The following is a 23401-nucleotide window of genomic DNA, read 5'->3' as shown; positions in this document are numbered from 1 at the left end:
ATTTTACAGAGGCAGCCAGAGAGATATTTTCTTTCTTTTCTGTGGAGGAGGGCAGAGGAGTGACGGCACAGGGGGAAGGGTTTGTAGAGTTGTTTTTTTTCTTTTTCCTTTTTTGCAACACTAGTTGTTCAGGGGAGTGTCTTGTGTTATTAATGCTGAGTGGGTCTGGCAATTCCTGTGGTTCAAGGTCGTTAGTCATCCGCTGCTGCTGCAGGAGACACAGAGCGCTGAGCCAGAGCTGTTCATCCAACCCTCTTGGTCCTCCCAGGCCAGCAGGTTGGGAATAGCTGCACATGGGGCAGCAGGGTTGTGTGGGGGTGTGGAGAGCAGCCTGGGGCCAGGGCCACGGGCATCCTTACAGCGTGCCCAGGCCTGTGGGACCTGCTGGGTTTGATGGGTGGCAGGGCCTGAGAGGGGCTGAGGGGTCAGGAGAGCACCTGCAATGTGCGAGTGTGGGATCCTTCACGCACTCCATGAGATGGCAGATGTCTCTGTCCCCACCTGGGAATCTGTCCCTGTGTTACTTACAGCTGCACAGGCACATCAGTCTCCTTCTCTTCAAGCTGCACCAATGCAGGATACTCCCTGAGAGTTAAGGGAATACAGGTCCACTTGCACCCTTCCTGCCTGATTTCTTCCTTTTTTACTTAGGATGAAGGAGTCCAGGCAAACATTCCTTAATTTATTCTGCATCCTCTGGTTCTTGCTGCTGCTGAAGACTGCCTCTTCCTCCCCTCTACCCCGTGGAAAAGACCCACGAGCCCCTTCGCTCCCGTTTGGGCTGTACAAAGGACACACTTGTGTTGGTATGTATCCAGGTTTTGTTTGCCTGCTGGACTAGTTCATTCTTTACTTCACTGGTGAGCTGAGAGCTGCTATTCACATCATAAATCGCTCCTTTATCTATTTCAACAGCTGTACGGCTAAATACTTGTAGTTTCTGCTGAATCAGTCACTGAAGATTTTGCAAGGCCGTCATGGGATCTGGAATTATTTTATGATTTTGTTTTTGACTGGCTGCTTCCCAAAGTTCATGTTTTCGTTCTGTGGGAAATGGCATCTGAAAAGTTGGCTTTAATGTCTGCAGGTCTGGGATCTGGAAATAGGATGTTATAAAGTCCTAGTGTTTCTTATGGATCACAATGCATTTTGCTTAACTGGCAGGAAGGCACAGTTCCCTTCAGACTTGTCCAGGGTCTCCTTATTGATTTCAGTTCCTGGAAAACTATTCTTAAGAGTGGTTGGTCCATACTTGGGCCAGAGATCCTTGTGGTCTGAATAGTCATCTCTGGATAGCTGGATTGCAAAGGCTGCTTCCTCACATTTCCTTTCCTTTTGGTGTGCACACATGTCTGCATGACCCATACTGAGCTGGGGCAAGTTGGCAACCCCCTTTTCACATGACTTCAGTGACTGTGGTGATCCCCACAGTACTGATATCTGGGAGTAGGTATTCTAAAGTCTCAGGTGATTCCCAGAGCAAGACTGGTAATACTGGAATCAATGTAAACTGTGGATATCTCTGCACCAGAAATGCCCTTGGCATGGCACTCCGTATACCTAGGGAGATGTGGTAGCTTATAATTTTTATGTGTGCAAATGGATATGTCTTATGCATTACAATCAAATGCTTTACTTTGTCATCAGCAGTACTTGTTGATCTTACAGGCTTTTTTCAGCCTAAAATTTTCTATGATTCTTTTAGCTTCCCAAGGCACCTTTGTGCTGGAAACATAAACCCTGTCACAGCTCTTCATCCTTCTGAAAGAAATAATTCTTTCCACTGTGGCTTGGGGAATACAGTTACAAATAATAATCCTAAACTTGATAAAAGCAGTTTTTTGCTTCACTTCTGAGCCACCCACAGTACCCCAGTTTTGGTGGGGCAGGGTGAATCAAAAGCAGAGTAGAGTCAAGGTGGTGAGGGGGTTCAACCAACCAACATGAGAAAAGCAGAAATGGCTGTGAGGGGCTGTCCTTGTTTGGGCTGGGAGCCATGCAAGTGGTGATGGAGCAGCTGCCAGAGCTAGGGGGAAGTGGTGTTGTCTAGAGGTGAGATCTTAAGGCAGCTACAGTTTTGATGGCACAGGAAAGGCAGTGACCACACTCATCTGTGGGATTTTTACAGTGGTGTTTTTTTCAATGTCAAATTGTGAGTATTGTCTTGCCATCCTGTTGACTCAGAAAAGTTCTAAATTCCACATGTTGCATTGAAGTTGCCTTGTGCAAGATAACTTGTCCTCTTTTTCCTTCCTAAAGGGAGGAGAGCAGTGCTAGCCCCATTGCTGGGATCACTCAGCATGCTCTTTGTTCTGCCTCCCACACTAGTTTATCTTTCTGAAGTGTCCCTTCAGCTAAAAACATCCTTGTGAGCTCGAGTCAGGATCCAAACAGACTGTGCCCACCTCTGTAAACCACAAGATAAAAATGAAGTGTGGCTAGTGCTAAAAGGGCATGAGCCAGCCTGGCAAGGAGGGTGGCTGCTAGCCCAAATGGCTCCCTCTGGGCTTTCACTGATTAGCTGCTCATATAACTAGCTTTTGAAAATACTGTGTCCCTTCCTTTTCTCAAGCAGAAAGGGAAAGCACAGAGGAGTTGATTGTTTCACTTGCCATGGCTTGGAGCAGGGGTAACTCTTGCATCTGATTCATTGACCAGCTCTCTTAGGAGCAGATAGTAAGGCAGGATCAGCTTGTGATTTCCTTCCAACAACTCGACCCCAGATACTTAGTTGGTGTCGTTTGCCATCTGGGAAGATAATGACAAAGAGACATGAGTAATTCTTCTGTGTCTTCTTGGCTTTATAGATCAAGGCCAAGATGATTTCATAGAATCAGAGAGAATGATAAAATAGTTTGGGTTGGAGGGCACCTTAAAAATCCTGTAGTTCCACCCCCCTGACATGGGCAGGGAAGCTTCTACTTGATCACCTTGCTCAGAGTCCCATCCAACCCGGCCTTGAATAGTGGCAGGGATGGGGCATCCACAACTTTCTTCAGCAACCTGTTCCAGTGCCTTCTCACTGTCACCATGAAAAATTTCTTCCTTAAATCTTATCTAATTTTTAATGTGAGAGATTCCTATTGCTAAATGCATAGGAGATTTCCTTGAAGAAATTATTTTTTTATGCAAGTTTGAATGTGTGGTCAGGTGTCTAATTTTTCAGAGTTATCTGCCTCACTTTTCTGAGTGAAATGAGGTGGCTGCACATTGAATTTCTGATCACTCCTGTCTACCACCTGCTTGATTGAGATTGCTATGTTAGTAGTCAAAGCCAGTCAGAAAGTGAATGCTCTTTCAGTAACAAAGCCAAGAAAATATTTCCCATTAAGCCTTTTTCCACTGAGATTATCACACTTCTTAAAGAAGTATGTGGAAATAATATGACAGGAGAGCTAAGTGCAGCTCTGGTACCTCTGTTAAATGTGATACAACTTGGTTGCTTCCTCCTTCTGTTCCCCTTGCTTGCAGCACTCCCTGGGTAGGTACCACCATCTCCCCCAGTATATTCCAATCGTATTGGCAAACCATTTGGATGATTCAAGGGGCTTCCCTGCCCTTAGCAGATCCTGGGAAATGTATTTTGGGTAGGCACCTATGTGCCAATATGGAGCAGGGCTGGAGGAGTGGAGGGTGTGCCTCCAGTGAGGTTTAGGTAGCAATTTTAATCACCTTTGCTAACTGTAGAAAGAGTCACATCATTTTTTTCTGTATTTTCCTGAAAAATGTAGCTGCTTCATTTAGGGAAAGGCTTTTCATAATTGCCTTGACATACAAACAAAACAACTGGAGCGTTCCCACCTGAAAAGGGGTTTAATACTGCTGCATTTTAGAGTTACAGCAAAGAGGAGAAAAGCACCCAAAAATAACCCTCCCAAACACAGGATCATATGTAGTACACCTGAGCAATTCCTAACCATCTAAGATAACTGGTCTGAAGCAGTACCTAACCACAACCAGATAAATGGCCTTTCTTTGGCCTTGTCACAAAAAAAAAATTTCCCAGCATCTGACAGTCTTTTTTCTCCATCAGTATTTCCTGTTTCCACAGGCTGCTAAAATGGCACCATTTTTGCATTCTGTGAAATCATCTCAGGCCCTTCCTTTGGTCTTCTGCACACTTTGCATGTGATCTGTTTTTTCTGGTTTTTCCTTATGAGAGGTAAAAGGGCTTTTGTAAGCTTTCCTACATGCAAAAGCCTGTGAAGCTGTTTTCCTCCTGCAAAGGCTGCAAGGTTCTGTTCTGTGCATGGGTTTGGGAGCTGCATGCTGAGTCTGGCTTTCCTTTCTGGGCTTGTTACTGATGGGCAGCATGACTTAAGGGATTTACTTGGGATGAGACCTAAAAATCCTTTTGCTGAGTGCAGCCTGACTGTTTCATCCTGAGAAAGAGATGCTGTGTACTTTTCTCTCAAAAATTAGGCATGAATGAACCTTTCATATACTCAGGTCTTTACTTTCCCATCTTCCAAATGAGGAAAGTGCTGCCCATTTCAAAAGGCAAGCAAAGTCTTACTTAAGTTAATGTTAAGATACCCAAAGACAGTACAGTAACACTGGTAAACTGTTGACACTGGTGTTAATGTTTTGTCATTTTTCTACTGATTTTTAAAGCTTTTATTCAATTCCACCCTTTACTTACCACAGAGCCCTTAAAGGTTTGTTGCAAATTGCTCTGCTCTCTAGCAAAGGTGACTTCATCCAGAGGTACCTGAAGCAACCTCAGGAAAGGCAGAAGCTGCTCTGGAGTATGCAGAAAATGGGGGAGACACTGAAAGACAGATGGGAACTTCTGTATTCATCTCTCTTCAACACAGTAAGAAAGGGAATTTCGGGAATGGTAGATTAGTCAGTTAAACATCAAATCCTAGAAAAATCCTTCAATAGCTAACAAAACTTTTTAAAAACACCTTTCAAAAGTAGTGTAAGATCAATCTAATTTTCTTTGCCAATGGGATAATGCCATGTAGACACGGAATAAGAAGCAGATGTTATAGCTGGGCTTTAGTAAGGCTTTTGGCACTACCTCAGCACTAATCTTATGCTTGAGAGATGTGTGACAGTGATTAAGCTTCTACAGGGCAGAACAAAACTGAAGAGTAGTCTTGTTCAGAGAGAAATTACAAGTAGCTCACTCCCTAAGCAAAAGGATGTACAAAATCAGGTCTTTCTTGGATTTCTCTTCTGAACATACTATCATTCCATATTTTCAGTAGCCAGGATAATGAAGTTTGTACTATTAAATTAAATCAGTTCATGTAAAACTGAAATTGTTTGCAAGTAAAATAGAGGGCAGAATTAAATTCAAAACAAGCTTGACAACTTGGAGTACTTGCGTCTGAGAAGGTAATTTCAATTTGGGAATGCTGAAGGCACTCACTTCAGCAGAAATAGTCAATGACACACACAGCAGATGAGGAACAACCAGCTGGGTGGCATCCCTAAGGAAGATCATCTGGGCTTGTAGTGGCACAATGATGGCATGCACATGCAGCACACACCAAGACGTGCGAACAGAAGTCAGCTTGCAAGACATGTGAAGTAGCCTGTTACCTTTCTCAGCATTGACAAAGCCTCAGAGGAATTTCTGCCTTCCCTTTTGGGGCTGTGCATCAAAAATGATGCAGAGTGACAGGAGGTTTCAGAGAAAAACAAGCATAAGCTATAAAAGAAGAGTGAATAAATTAGAGTTAATTAGTCTAGAGAAGAAAAACTTGAGAAAACATATATCTGTCCATGAAAGCATTAAAGGCATGATCCATTCTCCAAGAAATAACAGAAATGGGTACTAGTGGGAACATTAGTAAGAGGATTTTCCTGTGACAGTGATAAGTGAGCAGAGTAAGAAGTTCCTGAGAAATCTGTAGAAGACCTCATAACAAGACCCTTTACAAACTGTGTCTGCCCTGTTCCTTCGGAATGGCCGAGATGGTTTATATCACCTGTTAGGGCAGAGGTTTTGTAAGAGGACTTACTCCAGGTCAGCATTTCTGGAGTTCTGCGCTGTGACTGCAAGAAGCATTTGCAAAGAGCAGCATTTATTTGTTTTCTCCCCCACAATAGACTGTCCTGCTCTATTGGCGATTAACTTTGGTTGCCCTTTTCAGAGCGAGGCTTTTAGTCAGGGAGCCCTCAATAAGGCCAGACAGCAGTGCTCTCCATTTTCTCTGCTAGCAAGCAGAGATCCTGTGGGTCAGCAGCCAGAAAAGCAAATTTCCCCATCTTTGTGTTCGATATAATGCCATTCTCAGCAACCTTTGTGGGTCACCACCTCCATTCAGCCAGGAGTACACAGTTACTAGCGTATGAAGAAGCATATTTTCGAAACATATTTTCAGCTCTGATTGCATTAAAGAACGGGTGTTTCTGAGCTACCAACAGAGTAAAACGCTAACCTCTACCTGTGTTGATTTGCGTCGTAGTCATTGTCCTTAACAGTTTGCCTCTGTCTAGCTGTGCATGAGTGCAGGGATGAAATATGCCCCTTGGAGAGGCAGCAGGACCGGTGACGTTCAGAGTTCCCAATAACTTCACACAATGGAACATGCCAAATGGAGTTGGAGGCTTTTAACAACTGTGCTCAGGCAGAGCGGCTGTGCACATATTGTCTGGGGGGACACCATGACAGAACATATCATTTACAGCTCAGTGAGTTCTGTAAAAAAACCTAGCTCAATATCAGTGTAACACCGCAATGTATTTTACTCTAAAAGGCTGGGAATCTACTTTGATTACAGCTTAGTCAGTTCCAAGCCATAGCAGCTCTGCCCATTTCACCAGCATTGCTGCATTTAATCAGCAACAAAGTTTGACCTAATGACCAGCAATAAATACTAAATTTGACCCTAACATTTTGCCTATGATTATACTTTAGCTAGCACAAACACAGGTATAGGAATAGTAAAGTAGAGATACTAAAGCAACTACTCAGCAATTTTTCAGCAACTGATGGTAAAAATTTCTTTTCCAAAATCATCATCTTACTGAAAGCTTATGACCATAAAATGCAAATACATCTATTGATCACAATGAAAAGATGTGCTCAGCATGCCAACACATCCATATCTGTGTGTGTGTAAATACACAATCACATCTATGTGCATTTGTACACATGGGTAGTCTTGTACATTCTACATTACTGATGCTTGCCTTGAGTATAATAATCATTTTATTGATTGTCTATTTGGATGCTGATTCCCACATGTATGCCTCCCACTCTTGTTCATGTGTTAACCCTACAGAGAACTACTGCTCGTGTTTAAGGCAATCATTTTTACTGATGTTAGGAATTGTAGATCTGAAAAAAAGTTTCTTGCATTCAGAATCCTGAAATGGGGAAGCCTTTGCAACGAGGATAAAGTTATCAACTTACATTAACACCCTCTGCCAGCATTCTGGTTTCTGTAAATTTTCAATACCCTTTCCTGATTTGGAAAAGAAAAATATGTTAGTGTCACACATACATACACAGGGGCTTTTCTCATATTAATTAATACAGAAAACATTTCTATTGGAAATGCCTGGGGTTATAGATTTTGTTAAATAGGGCTCTTTGAAGTGTAATGTAGGAAACACTAGGGATACATTTGGCTGCCAGGTATGGATACCAGAGTCTCCCACTAGATGGAAACTGAATTTTCTGTCATAGCTATATCAGAGTCTTTGTTGTATGTCTAAATGAAACAAAAATGAATGACTGGAGCTCTGAAGTTAGGGTGCCTGAGGTGACCCACTGCTTTTACATGAGCAACAGCAATAATAACTAGTATTCCAAGTTTTGCTGGAATTTGTTACAAATGCACTCAAAATGCTGCTGTTTTGATATTAATATTTTAAAAATCTCTTTAGCCACTACACTATGTGTAATTTAATGCTCAGTGACAGGTTTGTTAATAGTGTACCATTTAGTATTTCCAAGATATTTCATAAGACTTAGCAAATTAAAGGTGAAAGGGTCTTGTATATGCCAACATATTTGAATATGGATACCTATAATAACGTTCCATCACCTCAGTATCTCTGTAAAATACATTAATTCTGTAAATGGGATAGGAAGCAAAATCTGAGTTAAAAGACTATCACTCAGATCCATTTCCAAATTACCTTTCAAAGCAACAAATCCTCTGTCTGTATATGGGAAGATAACTGTCCTTACTTTGCATATACAGTTATGTCATTTGAGCTGAATATTTCATTGAGCTGGAATGAAATCTTGAGGTTATAAAGGGCTGTTCTTTGAAAACATCAGCTCAGTAATGAGAAGCAGTGCAGAAAGGCAATATGGATATTGGGCCCTGTTAGGAAAGGAATATATAGTAAGTGAGATGCTGGCACAGGTGTCCCAGAGAAGTTGTGGAAGCTGTGTTCAAGGCCAAGTTGGATGGGGCTTTGAGCAACCTGGTACAGTGGAAGTTGTCCCTGTCCATGGCCAGGGGGTTCAAGCTAGATGATCTTTAAGGTCCCTTTCAACCCAAACCATTCTATGATTATATGAAAAAGAAAACATTCCTGTATTGTAAGTTTGCATAACTATGGTCTGCCTGCACCTAGAATACTCACGTGGATGTCCCCATCCCAGAGGAGAAAACCCTATTTCTTATTATCTCCCCACATGAATTTCAAAGAGAAATGTCTTGTTCCAGGTTGAACAGGAACTGGATTAGACTAATTTGGAAAGAGGTATTTTTATGCCAGAACAACAGCATCAGCACAAGGACTAGCAATATCCTCTTTTGTAGGCAGGTTCTTGGTCTCCTCACCTGTAGGCTTTAAGAGATGCCTTGGAGCTTAGGATCATCTATAAATGGAAGAAGCTAAGACTGTGTTTTGGGAAACTCTTCATCTTCTGTATAAAGCCAGGAATGTGATAAATGGCTTCATGTATGCAGAGCCCTGCTGCAGCAGACAGATTTTTGAGGCAGGGGTTTGCCACGTCACCAAGCAAGGCTCCAGTTCCTGCTCCACCAAGAGCAAGCAGAATGGCTGCAGGGTGACCACAGCCTTGTCAGCAGGGTTTGCAGAGAGATATTTGTGTCCAAGGCCATTTTTTGGACTTAATGTCTTCCTTGTATTCTGGGGGTACATTTAATTTATGGCTGTAGGGGTGAGAAAGAAATCCAGCATCCTGAAACATGAGCAAAGGATGGCAAAGGAAGATGTGCCAGGTGCCAGAAAACCCACTGAAGAGAATTTTACTCAGACAAATATACCTACAAATCTGAAACTTAGAGAGGCAGCTTTCACTATCCAGATACTTTTTGACATCCTTAGGTATAATTCTAATTATAGAGCCTTTCAAACTTGTGCAGCAGAAGTAGATTGAGTTAAATAGTCTGCTCAAACAGCCAGGGGCTTCACAGCTAAGCAATGAATTCCTCTAGTTCTGATTTTATTATTGGGGTATGTTTTCTTTTTTTCCCCTGAGCTTATTGGAAATGGCATATTTTTATTACATACTACCTTCAAATATATGGAAAGAAGTACTTTCTGATGTGTGAGTTTTCACCTTACTGCACTGAGCCAAATGGTTATGGTCTTGTCTTATCTCTTCAGAAATTAATAGCAGATGGGACAAGCCATTGCTAAAAGCGACAGGCATTTATTAATACCAGAGTCTAGTTTCTAATGCCTGGTAGGTATTATAATGCCAATGAATTTCTTCCAGAGAAAAACATCCTTCAGCCTGTCAAGGTATTGAAACCTATTATTGAAGTGAGACAGTGGAATCAACTTACTGAAAGTTGTTTCTAAGGAAAATCATGTGCAACAGTTAAAAAAAAAATTAGCTTTATTTAATGATGAAGCTTATTTACATTGCCTTATATGTGTCCAGCTCATGATGAGAAATAAATCACATCTAAATATCTAGTGAATTAAAAGGAAGCAATAGCTGCTAATGACTGGCCAGATCTGGATGTGCTTTTCCACTGATGCCAGAGTACTTAAAAGTTTATATTCTTGCACATGTGATAAGTAATTAAAGCAATGAGATTTTTACAGTCAAAGACATCTGATTTCCCCCTGCCCTTTTTAGCTATATAATTATTTTCCATTTTTAGCCAGTGGAATTAAGACCCATTAAATACTAGGATAATTGTTTAGCATTTCTGTTCCTGCCACTCAATGCAGAGGAAGATAAAAAAAGAGCAGGTTTGTAATAAAAGCAAGGATAGTCTGAATTAACTTTCATGTATAGAAACTAACCTCTTGAAGTTTATCTATAGCCCAACACCAGACAAAAGTTCTCCTAAAGGATAAATCTGAATTACCGGGGAGGCATGTTTCCATGAAAAAAACAGGTAGAGCCTAGGTGGATTAAGCTCTCTCTGGTGCAGTGAGTCCCCCTTAGAACATTCCTCCTCCCTCCCTCCTCACAGGGTTGAACCTTTTTCCTGAGTATTTTAGAATCTCCAGCCCAAAAACTGCTCCTGATGTCATCAGCCTAAATGAAAGGCTTTGAGATCAGCAGAACCAACACATAAGCAAGCATCCCCCAGGGCACAGCTCACAAGGAGAGGTCAGCCGAGGGCAACTGATAAAAGCCCAGGTAGATGGGGAGGACAGAGACTGGATCAGCCAATAGCATGTGTTGGTGGAATGTGTTCCCTGGGAGCACCTTTCCTACCTGGGAGACTCTCCAAATTCACTTCCAGAGACTCCAGCTGCAGTGCCTAAGGAACAGCAGATCCTTTTGAAAATCAGCCAAGATTTTCTCTATCAGCTTGTCCCATGGAGTGTGGCATTTCATGTGGAATAGCTGCACTTGAGGAGGGAGCATTTGGATAACCAAGGTGTGGTCTGCAGGTGCCCGAAGTGGGGAGAGTGTAATAGCACAAGCAGAAACATCTTCTCTGAATAGTGAAGATGAGTTTATGACAGCAAATATTCTGAAGTTCAGCTCTGTGGGTTTTTCCCAAATAGTCAGACTGTTATTATTGTTATTTATATTCATATAGCATCCAGTAGCCTGAGGTACTGCATTAAGTACTGCTCAGACTCAGTGTTGGCTCTGTTAATCCTCATGTGAAGCAGATTTGCCTTTGGGCCTGGTTCAATAGACACAAAAGTGTCTATCTGACTTAATCAACATGAAAAATTTTCTTTTAATTGCTGTGAGACTGCTCCTTGAGTGGGGCTACCTGCATGATTGTGTTTGTGATTAGGAATTCCATTTATTTTGCAGAGCTGAACCAAAAATAGTTGTTTTTTTTTTTCTCACTCCCTCTGCGGTACTTTGACAAACATGAGAGAGTACCTTACATCTTCAGTGGAAACTGTCATGTTGTATAACAGAGAAAATGAAAATATCAATGGCATTTTTATCCTCAGCCCAACTTCTTGGATTTTGAGCTGTTTGTCCATAATCCCTTTTTTCCGCAGCCCCTGGCTGCAGGTGCAGGTGCAGAAGCACTGGGTTACACAGCACAGGCAGAAAGAGCAACACTTCTCTCTGCTGCAGTAGGTGACACTGTCAACTGCAACCTAAAAAATTCTATGATTTTGTAGAATCCTCAAGCTCATGAGGCAAAAGAATAAGAGGTAAAAAAAAAAAAAAAAAAAGCTGTGCTTGTCCAAGCAAGCTGTGCTTGGAAAATATGAAAGGACTAGCTTCTCCCTGCCTCTCTGCTTGGACTCCTTTTTGTCTTTCTGACTTCTAGACAGCATGATTGATAGACGAACATCTGACCTTGGTAAGAGTAGAAAGGAAAGCACAGAAAGATTGTGCTGTTTTGTGGTTAAGTCATCATTTAGGTAATTTAATTTTTCTGAACCTCCATCCTCATGAATAAATAGACATAGAGGACAGGGCAAGGGTAGTCCCTGTTGTCTGCAGGTTGTTCATGTGTGTTAATAATGTAGCCTTTATGTAATGACTTTTAGATGTGTTATGGTGTGTTTTCAGGATGTGCAGTGCCATCTCAGAGCTAAAGGCTGGAGTCAGTCCAGCAAGGCTATTACCACCCTACCCTGGCAAAGGAGCCAGGGTCTGTTTCTGTCCCTGAGGCCAGTGCAGGGCATGATTTGCACTAAAACAGCTGAAGAGTGCTCTTGCACTCTTTAATGTCCACCCCCACAAGTGTGGGAGTGCTGGATGTCCTATCCCTGGAAACATTTGAGATCAGGTTGAACGGGGCTCTGAGCAACCTCATCTAGGTGAAGATGGCCCTGCTTACTGCAGGGGGCTTGGACTAGAAAAGGCTCTTCCCACCCAAACTATTTTATGATAAGGCTGTAGTAAGTTTAAACCTGGACCAGAGGACCCTGACCTGTTCTTTGAGACCAAGACCTGAATATGCTATACACTTCATCTTGGACCTTCCCTTTACTTTTAGTTTGGGTCTTTATTATTCAACTTTTTTTTTTTTCCCCAGCTGTTGTGTTTTTAATTAGCTTATTATTCAACTTTTTTTTTTTTTTTCCCAGCTGTTGTGTTTTTAATTAGCTGTTAATTCTTGGGACTAGTTAGCCTCTGGCTACTTGGGGAGTTGGAGAAGGGGGCAGGAAAGAAGGAATATCTTGCTTCAGGGTTTTTCTTGGTTGTATCTGTTTCCATTTGTTCTTCAATTCTTTTAGGCTGACTGGAGGTAATGGTTCTTAACATGCTTTATAAATCATTCTGCAGAGGATCTTGAATGAGCCTTTTATTTAATAAGTATGGAGAAGTAGGCTTGTCTCCCTGCAAAAGCGGTGACAAGTTCACTGTAATTTCTTCTGGATTACTGTATTTTGGATAGAAGAAGTAATAGAAGAGTCAAAAATATTGTTCTTACAGCAAGTTCCAGTTGCCCTACCTTCTCTTTTACTTGCCATAGAAGCATCAGAATTATTTACGTTGAAAAACAACACTTTGATATAATAGCACATAGGTAGGAAGGAAGGAATTTAGAAGCTCACTTTGAAGAGTTGTGCCAGTCTGAAAACCTGAACATTAATGTTCTTGAGCTTTGGAGAAAGGTGAGTCTGCAGCCACATCAAATTGCTGCAGCTCACCTCCATTTCTAGACCCTGCTAGAACAGGTCTCAGAGATGAGATTGCTTGCACAGGAGAGGAAACAGAATTCTGGTACAGGGATTTCAAACAGAAATCTTTATTCAGGCTGCTGGGAACTGGTACTCTGGCTCCTTGTCTCCTGTCTGCCTGGGATACCTGCCTCTCTTGCACAGGCTCTGAGTCTAGGCAGGGCCAGCACTCTGGCTGCCAGGTCTGACTACAGTGGGCAGACTTGGCATCACCAAAGCTGTATTCCTCATAAAATGGTGAAGCCACTGCAGAGAAAGCACAATGCTGATCTACAGCAATTTAAAATTGACTTGAAATGAATGCTCATCAACTGGATTTCGAATGACTGTTCTGTGGGGATCACATTGAATCTACTTAATCCCCCAAAACAGCAGAGGGAAAAGTGCTGCACATCTCAAGAAACACTTTGCTAGCCCTGTTCACACTCACTAAGTGATGAGAAATAGCCAGATTCATAGGTCATAGGAAGTGGTTTCTTTCCAACCACAGAGGCAGAGCAGAATGAACTGTGAATACATTTTGGTTTTAACAAATGTGTAGCTGGGCTCAGCAGCCTTGTGTGTGCTGAGCATCACTGGGCTTTGCAGGAAAGTCTGTGAAGAAATAATGCCACGGATGTTCTGTCATGGTCCGCATATATGTCTTTGGTGTGACTTCTCTTCTGTAGGCAGTCACAAACATTTGGTTTCCAGTTTTTGTACCTCTCTGTGCTGCTTGTGTGGAGAGGTATAAAAGTCCTGTTAAGTACAGACCTGTGCCTTTTTTCTTGTGAGATAAAATGAGAGAGCACGTGATCAAGCAGGCAGTTTGTAACAATGGCTATCCCTTTGACTCCTCAATTTTTAACCTTGAAAGAATGGAGTCATTTTTCCAGGAGCACCATACAGTGCTGTAAAAGCCAGGCTGTTCTTTGTGGTCCTCTGGAATGATCATCCTCTCTCTAATAACTTACAGGGTTTTGAATGAAGACAGGAATTCACTGATGTTTTTTCCCCTTGAACACCTATCTGCCATGGAGCATCTATCCCAAGAAATGAAATGCCCAAAGATGCCAGAAATACTTCTGTGTTGCAGGGTGCTTCATAATATTTCACCAATAATGGTATTCCTTTTTTTTTGGTTTTTTATTTTCTTGAAGGATGCGTGCTTGTGGTGTCTGTCATCGAACAGCTTGCACAGTGGCACAACAGTACAGTAAAGGCAGCTGTGGAGAGACTGTGTGACTACGTACCTGGTAAGTACCAAATAATGTGCCATATGCCACGTTGGTGCTGATGTATTTCCCTGTTAATTAAAAACTCGCATGGGAAGTCTGAAAAAACTTTATCTACCTCTTGTGCAGTACCTCAAATTTGTGTAGCTGGGAGATAGAAAGTTGCTATTTACAGGGAAGTCAGTGACATGGCTTCACTTAGAGTCAGAGCTGGGATTTTGTCCCAAAAGTTAGAGTGAATGGGGCTATATTAAGCCCCACACACATGTGAGCACCAACACATGCAGACCAGTTCCCTTCCCTTTTCTCCCCTTAGTCCCTTTGTTAGCAGCTTAAGAATAGATTCACTGTATGCCCCACCACTCCTCCTGCTTGTTGATATGGGTCTTTATAGCAACAGTGAAGATGAAAATGTTTTCAGCGGGTATGGGGACTGCTATTGTAACATTTTAAAAATGAGATGAGGCTGACAGGTGCAAGATGTGAGCATTTGATGTGCACAGAAAAGCTTCTGAAAAGTAATTGGTGATACAAATTTCAAAAGCAATATCTATTCCATACGAATATATGTAAGACTCCCCTTTTTCTGCCCCTTATTTTATCTACCCAAAGGAGGCTGGAGCTCCACAGGCACACCCCTAAATAGAGAACAGTTTGAATGCCAGAATAGCTTTGTGCCTCACACACTAACCCTATAACTATTTAAGTAGCTAGATCTCACATTCATGATATCTTTTTAATGTTATTAATGTAAAAAGATGGCTTAGGATTCTTCATTAAAATGTCATTTTTATATGATTTCATGAATTGTGTCTCTGAGAAACCGTCTTGCTCTGCAGACCCCAGTTTCACAGAGGATATGTGCAGAATATTAATTCCCTCCTTTCCAAGGAAGGATTTCCCAAGGCAGAATGGGGCAGGGAGCTAATTGCTAGGATTCATTCATCGATAGAATGACGTTTATCTGATTTCTATTCCATAAGTCATATCCTCAGTGTTGTAAATTACAGGCACATAACCATGAAGTTGCAATTAGAAGCACTGATCCTGCTATTAAAACACAATTTTCTTCTTTAAATTATGACATGCTAGGTCTGTGTTCATGATTCACTCAGTGGACCTTGTTCTTCTGGCATGTCAAGATATTTCTTTTCAGCTGCCATTCTTTATACACATAAAATCCTATTATCCTTTTAGTTTAATCTGTATAATCCAGTTACCTTGTGAGATGCATGGATATATCCAGCAGAAAAAAACCTGACCCTGAACTTGAAAGGAGTGAAAAATCCTATGGATTGTGTGGGAGCTAGAGTGTAACCTGATTTATCCTCTCCTGGGAGGTGAACACTGCAGCCCAGCAGGAATCAACAGTTTCCTCTTGCTGCTTGAAACGTTGGAAAAGGTTTGGATGCTCGTGAGTAGCAAACCTACCAAAGCAGGTCATGCATTTCAGACAGAGAAACAATTTCATTATTATGCACATGCCTACAATCCATAGCAAGAATAACAGCAACAAATTAATGGCAGTGAGGCTTCTCCTAGGGCATAAAAAGGAGTAGGACTCCAAAAACCTTAGGAAGTGGCGTTTTTGAAGGCCTCCTATAATTGTTTCTACAATCAAGTCAGGTTTGGATCAAGCCTTCTGTAAAGTTATGTGACGTTCAAGAACAAAAAATGCTTAGAGAAAAAGAGAGAAAATTTCAGTACCTGTCAGTCCCACTCAATCTCACAGGCTGTGTCGAAAACGAAACCACAGCCTCATTTGTATGGAAATACTTGCAATGTGTGTGATTCAAGAAACATGGCAAATAGACCTAAGAAAATAAGAATAGTATGTCATGAGTGAAGAAGGCTCTTGAGCAGATAGAAAGGCCAGGTCTGGGGGAAGGGGCAGTATTTACAGCATAAGCGGTGTTCTTAGCAAAAATGTATGTTTACCTGGATACTGACTGTCTGCTTGATGGGACAGAGGTGTCTGATACCTGAAATGTGCTTTGAGACCCTCTGCCTCCGGCTTTGCCTCTGAGTCATGTTCTGCTTCTGTGTTGACCACTGCTGTGTAAACACCTTAGAGCTCAAGTGCAAATGGCAACGTGATAATAGCATCTTTTTTGCAAATATTTGTCCTCTGGGACTCAGCCAGGGTTTGTGTTTCCAGGACTATGAAGCTATATATGAAAACCTTCTGGACTGTTCTTAGGGGATCTTAGGGATTTTAGGGGATCTCTTTTAACTGAAGCAAGTATACTCTACATTTTCTCTGAATTTTCCAGCATTTCATTTTGTTTAAGATCTTTTCTTGCCCCTGTACACCCACAGTTATTAATCATTTTTCTCTTTCTCTCCCCCTCTTTTCTGACCTACACTGCTTCTTCCTAACAGAGATTTCTCTTTGCAATATCCTCTCCTTGTGTGCGTTAGCAGAGCTGGAGATTTGTGAACACATGAATGCAGCCTGGCTCCAATGGCAAGTCCTGTAAACACAGTCTGTGGCTTTGGTCTTGGTGTTTTGTTGAAAGCCAAAGCCTAAATGGCATCTGAATCTTCCAAAAGGACTTTACATGCTTATTGATAATTTAACATTATTCCTATGAGAAAATCAGTGTGATCAGCAAAACACCTTTATCATCTTCCCAGAGCTGATAGGCAGCCAAACTCTGCCCTCAGACACCAGGAGAGATTACAGCAGCCAGCTGGCTCCTCCAGAGCCAAAAATGTTGTGGAAACCAGCTGGTTTGGGAAACTCATAAGGAGACCATCGCCTGTGGTGCACGGGGAGGTGCTGGGGAAACCAGCCACATTTGCCTGCAGGCTACCTTAGGGAGCCAGGTACCCCAGTGTTAAGCCTCATCAGAGGGTATTCTAATCAGCAGTGATGCCAAACACAGGTTATTGATGTCTCTGACATCTTTCATTTTAGGTGAACAAGAATAAAATCTAATTCTAATCAGGAGACCAATTTTTACTTGCAGATTGCTTCTAAAGAGCCAATAGTGAGAAGTTATGTGGCAAAGGAGGCAAAGAAATGAAGCTAATAACTTGATTGAAACAAAACACCTGTCATGAGATAAGAAAAATCAGCTACTGTAGTTACAGAAGCTGCCTGCAACACCATGAGTAGGAGGGTGTTGGGAAAATTATCTCTTTATTCCCTGATATGCCTTCCTGGTGCCAGTCTTCCTTTCTCAGGTGCAGGTTGCCAGCCAGGGTGCCTGCAGTCCTGGCAGAAGAGCAGCTGTGGGAGCAGCAGCATACCCATGGCCACCAGTGGAGTCCCTGCCACAAGGATTTGTACCCTCCACATAGCAGAACAACTTACCCTGTATGCAGCAGCCCCCCAGCCCTGGGCGTGTCCAGCCTGGCACTGGCTAAAATGGAATATTCAGCCCAAAGTTGGGGGGAAGTGACTGCTTTGGATGTTTCTATGGCTTTTCCCTGGGAAAGATGAGAATACTCTGTGCTTTCTTCCCCAGGTACAGATTGTTATCTGTCTGGGTAATTGAGGTGCAAGAGAAAACGACAACTCTAAGGAGTTTGAGGAGCTGCAAGTTTGTTGTCACGGCACTTGTGTTAACCTGTCTCTTATGACATTTCACAGCACCACCCCAGCTGAAGCAAGGCCTGGCACCTCCTTTGTAGGTTATGTGCATGGTTAACCAGCTCTAGTCTGTTCAGGCCAAGAAACAGGCAGTTTTCCTTCATGGGACTGTCAGATCAGTGGCCTACTTGTATTCAAACCTTCACTCTCCCTCAGTGTCTTTGCTCAGGTGCATGGATCCCCTGTTATTTTACAACAGTACCTTAAAGAAATCTCTGATGAACTGTCTTATCAATGACATGCTTCACACATATTGAGGAAACCACCTGAGCCAGCATCCCAAAAAGGCACATGACTGTAGACTGTGAAAGGAAGCCAAATGAAAAGTGTCAGGTATTTCTTTGAATGCAGTAACTCCTGCATAACTCCTGCTCCACACAGAACATATTCTCTTAACTCCACAAGCCCCCAGAAGCTCCGAGGCAGTTCTAGGAGTAGCATCAAGCTCAATATCACTTTCTGAGCTTTGATTTATGTGTTTGTTTTCTTTCTCCTTTCAAACCTACTGAGATGTTTGTTTAAACTACTTCAAAGATTCTGTGGCATGCACAATTTCTTTTGACTTTTCTATTATGCCATAGTCAGAAAAATTAACAAAAGCTAGTTATCCTTTTTAGTCTTCATCATGTGACTTACCTAAAGCCAGAAGGGTTTTAGGCAAGATTAGAAATTCAGATTTTCCCATTCTCTGGTGCTGCACTGAGGTCAGACATTCACAGGAAAATCAGCATTCACCTTTAATGAACCAACTGCTTCTGTATTTTGACTGCTATGAAACCAGTTTCACCATGTTCAATTACTTAAAAAAAAAAATTTAAAATTCTGTTTTCTAGAAAAACTGCAAGGTTTCTGTTATGTGCTTGCTGAACTTTACGGACCACACATAGCTGAACTGTAAGTATTGCTGTGTCCTCTCAGATTTTTGCTTAGTTTGTTCTTGACATGTACAGATGTGCTGTCAGGTTGAAGTGGAGGGATTTCAGTCCTAAAATCACATTATTTTTAAAGCAGAGGTGCTTCACAGTGATTCTGGTTTGGCGTTTGGCACAGCTATTCCTGAGTGAATAAACACAGGCTGCCACTGGTAACCATTTTGATATTCCATTTAAATCTCAAGTCAGGCCCACCTGATATAATTATCTTTTGAAATTCAGCTCATTTGGCTGAGGGAGGAATTTGAATAACCTGTGTGTGTGAGACAGGTTCTATAAAATCAGACAGTTGTTGCTTGGCTCTTGCTTTCCATTCTACTTCTAATCAGGCTTTCTAATTGTCAGCCCCTACATGCTCTCAGACCTGACCTTGATATGCACTCTTGGGGAAGCCTACTATTTAATCTAAGTGATTAAAAAAATAAAATGTAGGTCATTTTTTTCCTCTTTGAAAGTTCTTAGTTTAATTAACACAGCTTTTACTAGACCTTCTTCTTCCCTAGGGCTTTTATTTTTGTTTTTAAAACTAGCCAAGGGACTGCAAAATGCTTACAGGACTAAGAAATGTTGTAATCAAACATTTTAATTTAATTCCTAATTAGCCCAGAGGTGTGTCCCAAAAATGAAGAAACAATCCTAGCACTCGTGCTTGGTGACTAAAGGTTAAGGATCTTGAAAGGATTTCTGGTTATGTTGTTGAGTTAATGATTGAACATTCATATGTGCCAAATTGCATATGTATTAACTTTAACCTTTAAATCTTTGTCAGACTTATGATTGATTAAAAAACTAGAATAGTTATAATGCATTTGATTCAGGTGCTGCATGTAGAGCACAGTCCTTTTTCATCATCCTGGGTTCCAATTTTAAATGCTGAGTAGGATGTCGTGGCAGAAAATCGTTAGAACCCAACACTGTACTGAGCAGCGGTTATGGGCCACAGTGAAGTGAGCTGAGATTATTGTGTGGTGTGTTGGGAAGATTTAGCTTCCCATGGAAATAGCTTCTACTTTCAAGAGCCCAGAAAAACATAATAGTCTTTGTTTATGCACCATTTCATTCAGCATAGACAGGGAAATGAATGCCGATGTGGTTTGCCATTCCTTGAGGCTGTGTAAACAGGATCCAGGACAACCGCTTTGTCATCTCTACTCTCCTCCAAAGGTGAGTTGGTTTCCCACTTTTCTTAAAACTACTGATTGTGGAATGTCTTTTAAGCTGGAATTGAGCAGTTTGAAGGCTTGCACTGCACATGCATTGTCTAGGAAACAAACATTTAGAGCATGGACATTCCTAAAAAATGTCTGTTTGAACAAAAGGTGCATAACACACATTAGCTTTGTGGACCCTCATCCACTGGGTTGAGGGTGCATAGGAGTCACAGGGTCGAATTCTCTTGTGCCAGTCTGGATGAGAGAGGAAGAGTAGGGGCTTTATTGTTAAGCAGTACAATAACCCAAAGCAGATATTCAGCTAAGATTCATCTGTGCCACCATGTTACCATGGCACAACGAGTGATCCCCACATTGCCTGATCTGCCGTGACAGCCTGCATGCGCACAAGTTACCTGCTACAAATGCAGGGCTATTTGACTTGGATTAGTCTGCAGTGCAAGAGGTTTAAGCTAATGTGCGTTATCTTTTGCCACAGGCTGAATTCATATTTAATTATCACCGCTTCTGTGATGTACAGTTACTTGCTACAACATTTGCAGGTCCTTGATTGCATGTCCTAGACCTCTGCTATACTTGCACACGTGCATATCTGCATAGGTGTCTGAACATTGCTGTTTGTTTTGGATTCTTTTGGTTGTGAGTAATTTTTTCCATCCCAGCCATCACGCACCTCCAGTCACACTAAAACTAGTGAGTGATGGGGGCTGTTTGGTGGTGCTGAAAAGCAAGCCATTCATTTCAGCACCTATTTTTGGAAATCTTTTTCCCTGTATCTGGATGGAGAAAGGCATGTTTGGTCTGCATGAAATGTTTCACACAGCCTAGTCCAGCAGTCATTGAAATCAGGCAATCTTTTTATGGGCTTTAATGATCTGCAGTTCATTTCCAAGATAGATTTAGTTCTGCCAGTGTTAAGGTCTGGGGAAACACTTGCCTTCCAAGAATGACAGTAACATTTGTTTTATCTCAGGTGTGAGTCTGTGCTCCACGATATGTCAACATAGAGATCTATGGGTGTGCAACCACACAGGGGTCAAAGAAGACAAGTGCAAGCAGCAGAGAGGGCCCACACTAACTCAACTCAACCAGAATATTGCCCAAACTCCATCAAACAGGTGCCATCAGAAATCCCCCATCCTGAACTGAGTGTCAGAAGTGCAAGGTGCCTCTTGAAGTGAAAGAGGATGCAGGAAATTAACTGCACTGAAAGAGAGGGATGGGCTTGCCATGGCTGCACAGTGAGTTAGGCTAAGGAGCCTGGAGAGAGGGGCTGTTTAAATCAAGAAGAAGAAATTAGAACACCTGTGTTGAAATGCTACGCTGATCAGACAGAGGGGAAAGGATGCCATTTGTGGGGTTGCTGTCACATCTTTGTGAGCTCTTACCCATCTCCCAGAGCAGGTGTATGACCAAGGTATTGTCTCCTTCCACCTCCAGCAACCGCTTCAGTGAGTGCACTGTCCACGAGGAAAATGGCTGAATGTGGTGGGGCTTTGGTTTATTGTTTTAATACAAAATTTGGACTCTTTTTTGCATAGCCTGGAGACTGTCCCTCTGAGTAAGCAGCTCAAGCAAACCTTCTTCCCTTCCAAGTGGTAGTTAAACCCCTTTCTGTCAAGGTATTTGTTTCGCAACAGGAATAATGGAACTCTACCAACAAAACAATTTTTTTACACTGACTGTGCCCTTCTTTTTGTTTCTCCTTGTGCCCTGAGAGAGCATGAGGAGATGGGAGGAGAAGAGCAGTGCTTGGAATTCATGCTCAAGTGGTTGATAAATTGCCTACAGTAACTCTGTGACTTGTCAGACTGAGTAAAGATGAGTTATGGGCGAAAAAAATTAATATACAATCAGAGACACAGGTGCATAAAATGCATTTTACCTCACATTCGCTTCTTTAGTTTGTAATTTGATTGATCACTTCAGTTTTATGAGTCTGCAAATGTTGGCGCTGTCCCCTGCTGAGTGTTTGAACAAGAATTTAATACTAATGACTGTTCTGTTCAACTCTATTGATTTTTCAGGTACTTCATTTAGACTTTTGGATGCCCATTTTCCCAGAATTAGTAACATATTTGTGCTGGCAAAGGGAGTGAAAGACATAGTGTTGCCTGTCCTTGGATGGCAGCATAATGCTCAGATTTTAATTACCTCTAGATAAAATATTGGAAAGTGGAAAATATCAACATGCTTTTTCCATATTTTCCTCTGTTTGTGCACTGTTGCTTTAGTGAGGTTTTGTGTTTTGAGGAAGGCAGTGCCCCTGCTTCAGAGGCCTTTCAAACTGTCGACTTAATGGATGGCTACAATCCATGTAAATGATATGTGCAGCATTTTACATACTTCCCTGGTCTCTGACAAATTAGCCCAAATTTTTTTTTTTTTTTTTTTTTTTTTTTTTTTGCCAAGCTGACTGGAGCTATTAGCACTCTGTGATTATTCTGGAAGACTTTGCTCTAATTATGAATAAAAAATATTACTCTGTTCGCATGGAGCTCAGTGTTCTCAGCACGGAGCTGGAAGAGAAGGGCATCCAGCCTGGGCAAGGGCAGCCCTCTGTTGCTGGGGCTTGGGCATGGTGGCTGCTCTGCTGGGAATCAGTTTCAGGGGCAGACCTCTGATGCTGGTAGGGAAGATTGGAAGGGGCCCTTGCAGCTCCTGGATCATCAGCATGACCATACAAGCAGATGTCCCTTGTAATGGGTCCTGTGAGCCCCTTCTTGCCACCAGTGGCTTGTAGAGCAGAGCAAAGGTTCTCCTCTGCCCTTTAGTATGAGGACGGCAACACTGGGGTCTCCTTCAAGTAAAGAGACAAACTAATAGGGCACATCAGAAGTGAAGGGTTACTAAAGGTGGCTGAAAAGTGGACAGTATCTGAAGCTGCTGTAAAATGCTTTGTGGTTCAAGGTACATCTGTAATGCACTTTGTAGTTTAAGCCACATCAACAAGACATGGGCTGCAACATCACTCCAAAAGACTGACAGTAGTACAGGTATCCAAGATACATGGTTTAGGATGACTGGATAATGTTTTAGCCAAAAATGTTTATCAGCTTTTATGCTGGAAGACTTTCTGCACTAGGAGGTGTAATACAGGGATGTTCCTCTAGTGAGTGAAAAGGGCTGAAATAGGGTGAAGAGTTTTACGCAGTGCCTACCAAGATTCCTTTCTGGCCCTGGGAACAAACAGGTTTGCAGGAGATTATTCTCAGCTTGTCCCTAGATTGTTTTAAGCCAGCTGGCCCGTTTGGTTAAATGGCAATACTTTAATTGATTTGTTGGGGCCAGAATAATGGCTCAATTTCAGTACTGTGGTAGTGCTCTAGCAATCACTACAACAGTCTGTATTGGACGTTTGTACTCCATCTTTCTGCCTTTCAAGGTGCCTCTTCTGCTTCCCATCACTTTTATGCTCCAGATTATAGAGACCTTTTGGCCGCATATTTTGTCTTAAACTCCATC

The 23401-nt window shown here is 42.0% G+C and overlaps 1 protein-coding gene across 2 annotated transcripts in view; it reads left to right on the top strand.

The window, feature by feature from the left end:
- AOAH (acyloxyacyl hydrolase) overlaps positions 1-23401 on the top strand; it is a 73392-nt gene continuing 49991 nt past the window's right edge. The window contains exons 1-5 of one of the 2 annotated variants that reach the window (XM_053975528.1): positions 1-79; positions 652-806; positions 14160-14255; positions 18666-18726; positions 19829-19928. In XM_053975528.1, coding sequence (XP_053831503.1) covers positions 653-806; positions 14160-14255; positions 18666-18726; positions 19829-19928 — 411 coding nt within the window. In that variant the 5' untranslated portion in view covers positions 1-79; position 652. Of the gene's footprint in view, positions 80-182; positions 277-651; positions 807-14159; positions 14256-18665; positions 18727-19828; positions 19929-23401 lie in introns of those variants that run through there. The other variant, XM_053975537.1, reaches the window with a different exon arrangement.

The sequence above is a fragment of the Vidua macroura genome, chromosome 1 (assembly GCF_024509145.1).
Source record: "Vidua macroura isolate BioBank_ID:100142 chromosome 1, ASM2450914v1, whole genome shotgun sequence".
In the NCBI taxonomy this organism is placed as follows: Eukaryota; Metazoa; Chordata; class Aves; order Passeriformes; family Viduidae; genus Vidua; species Vidua macroura.
The sequence above is the reverse complement of the archived record's forward strand: the minus strand, read 5'-3'. Positions and strand labels throughout refer to the sequence as shown.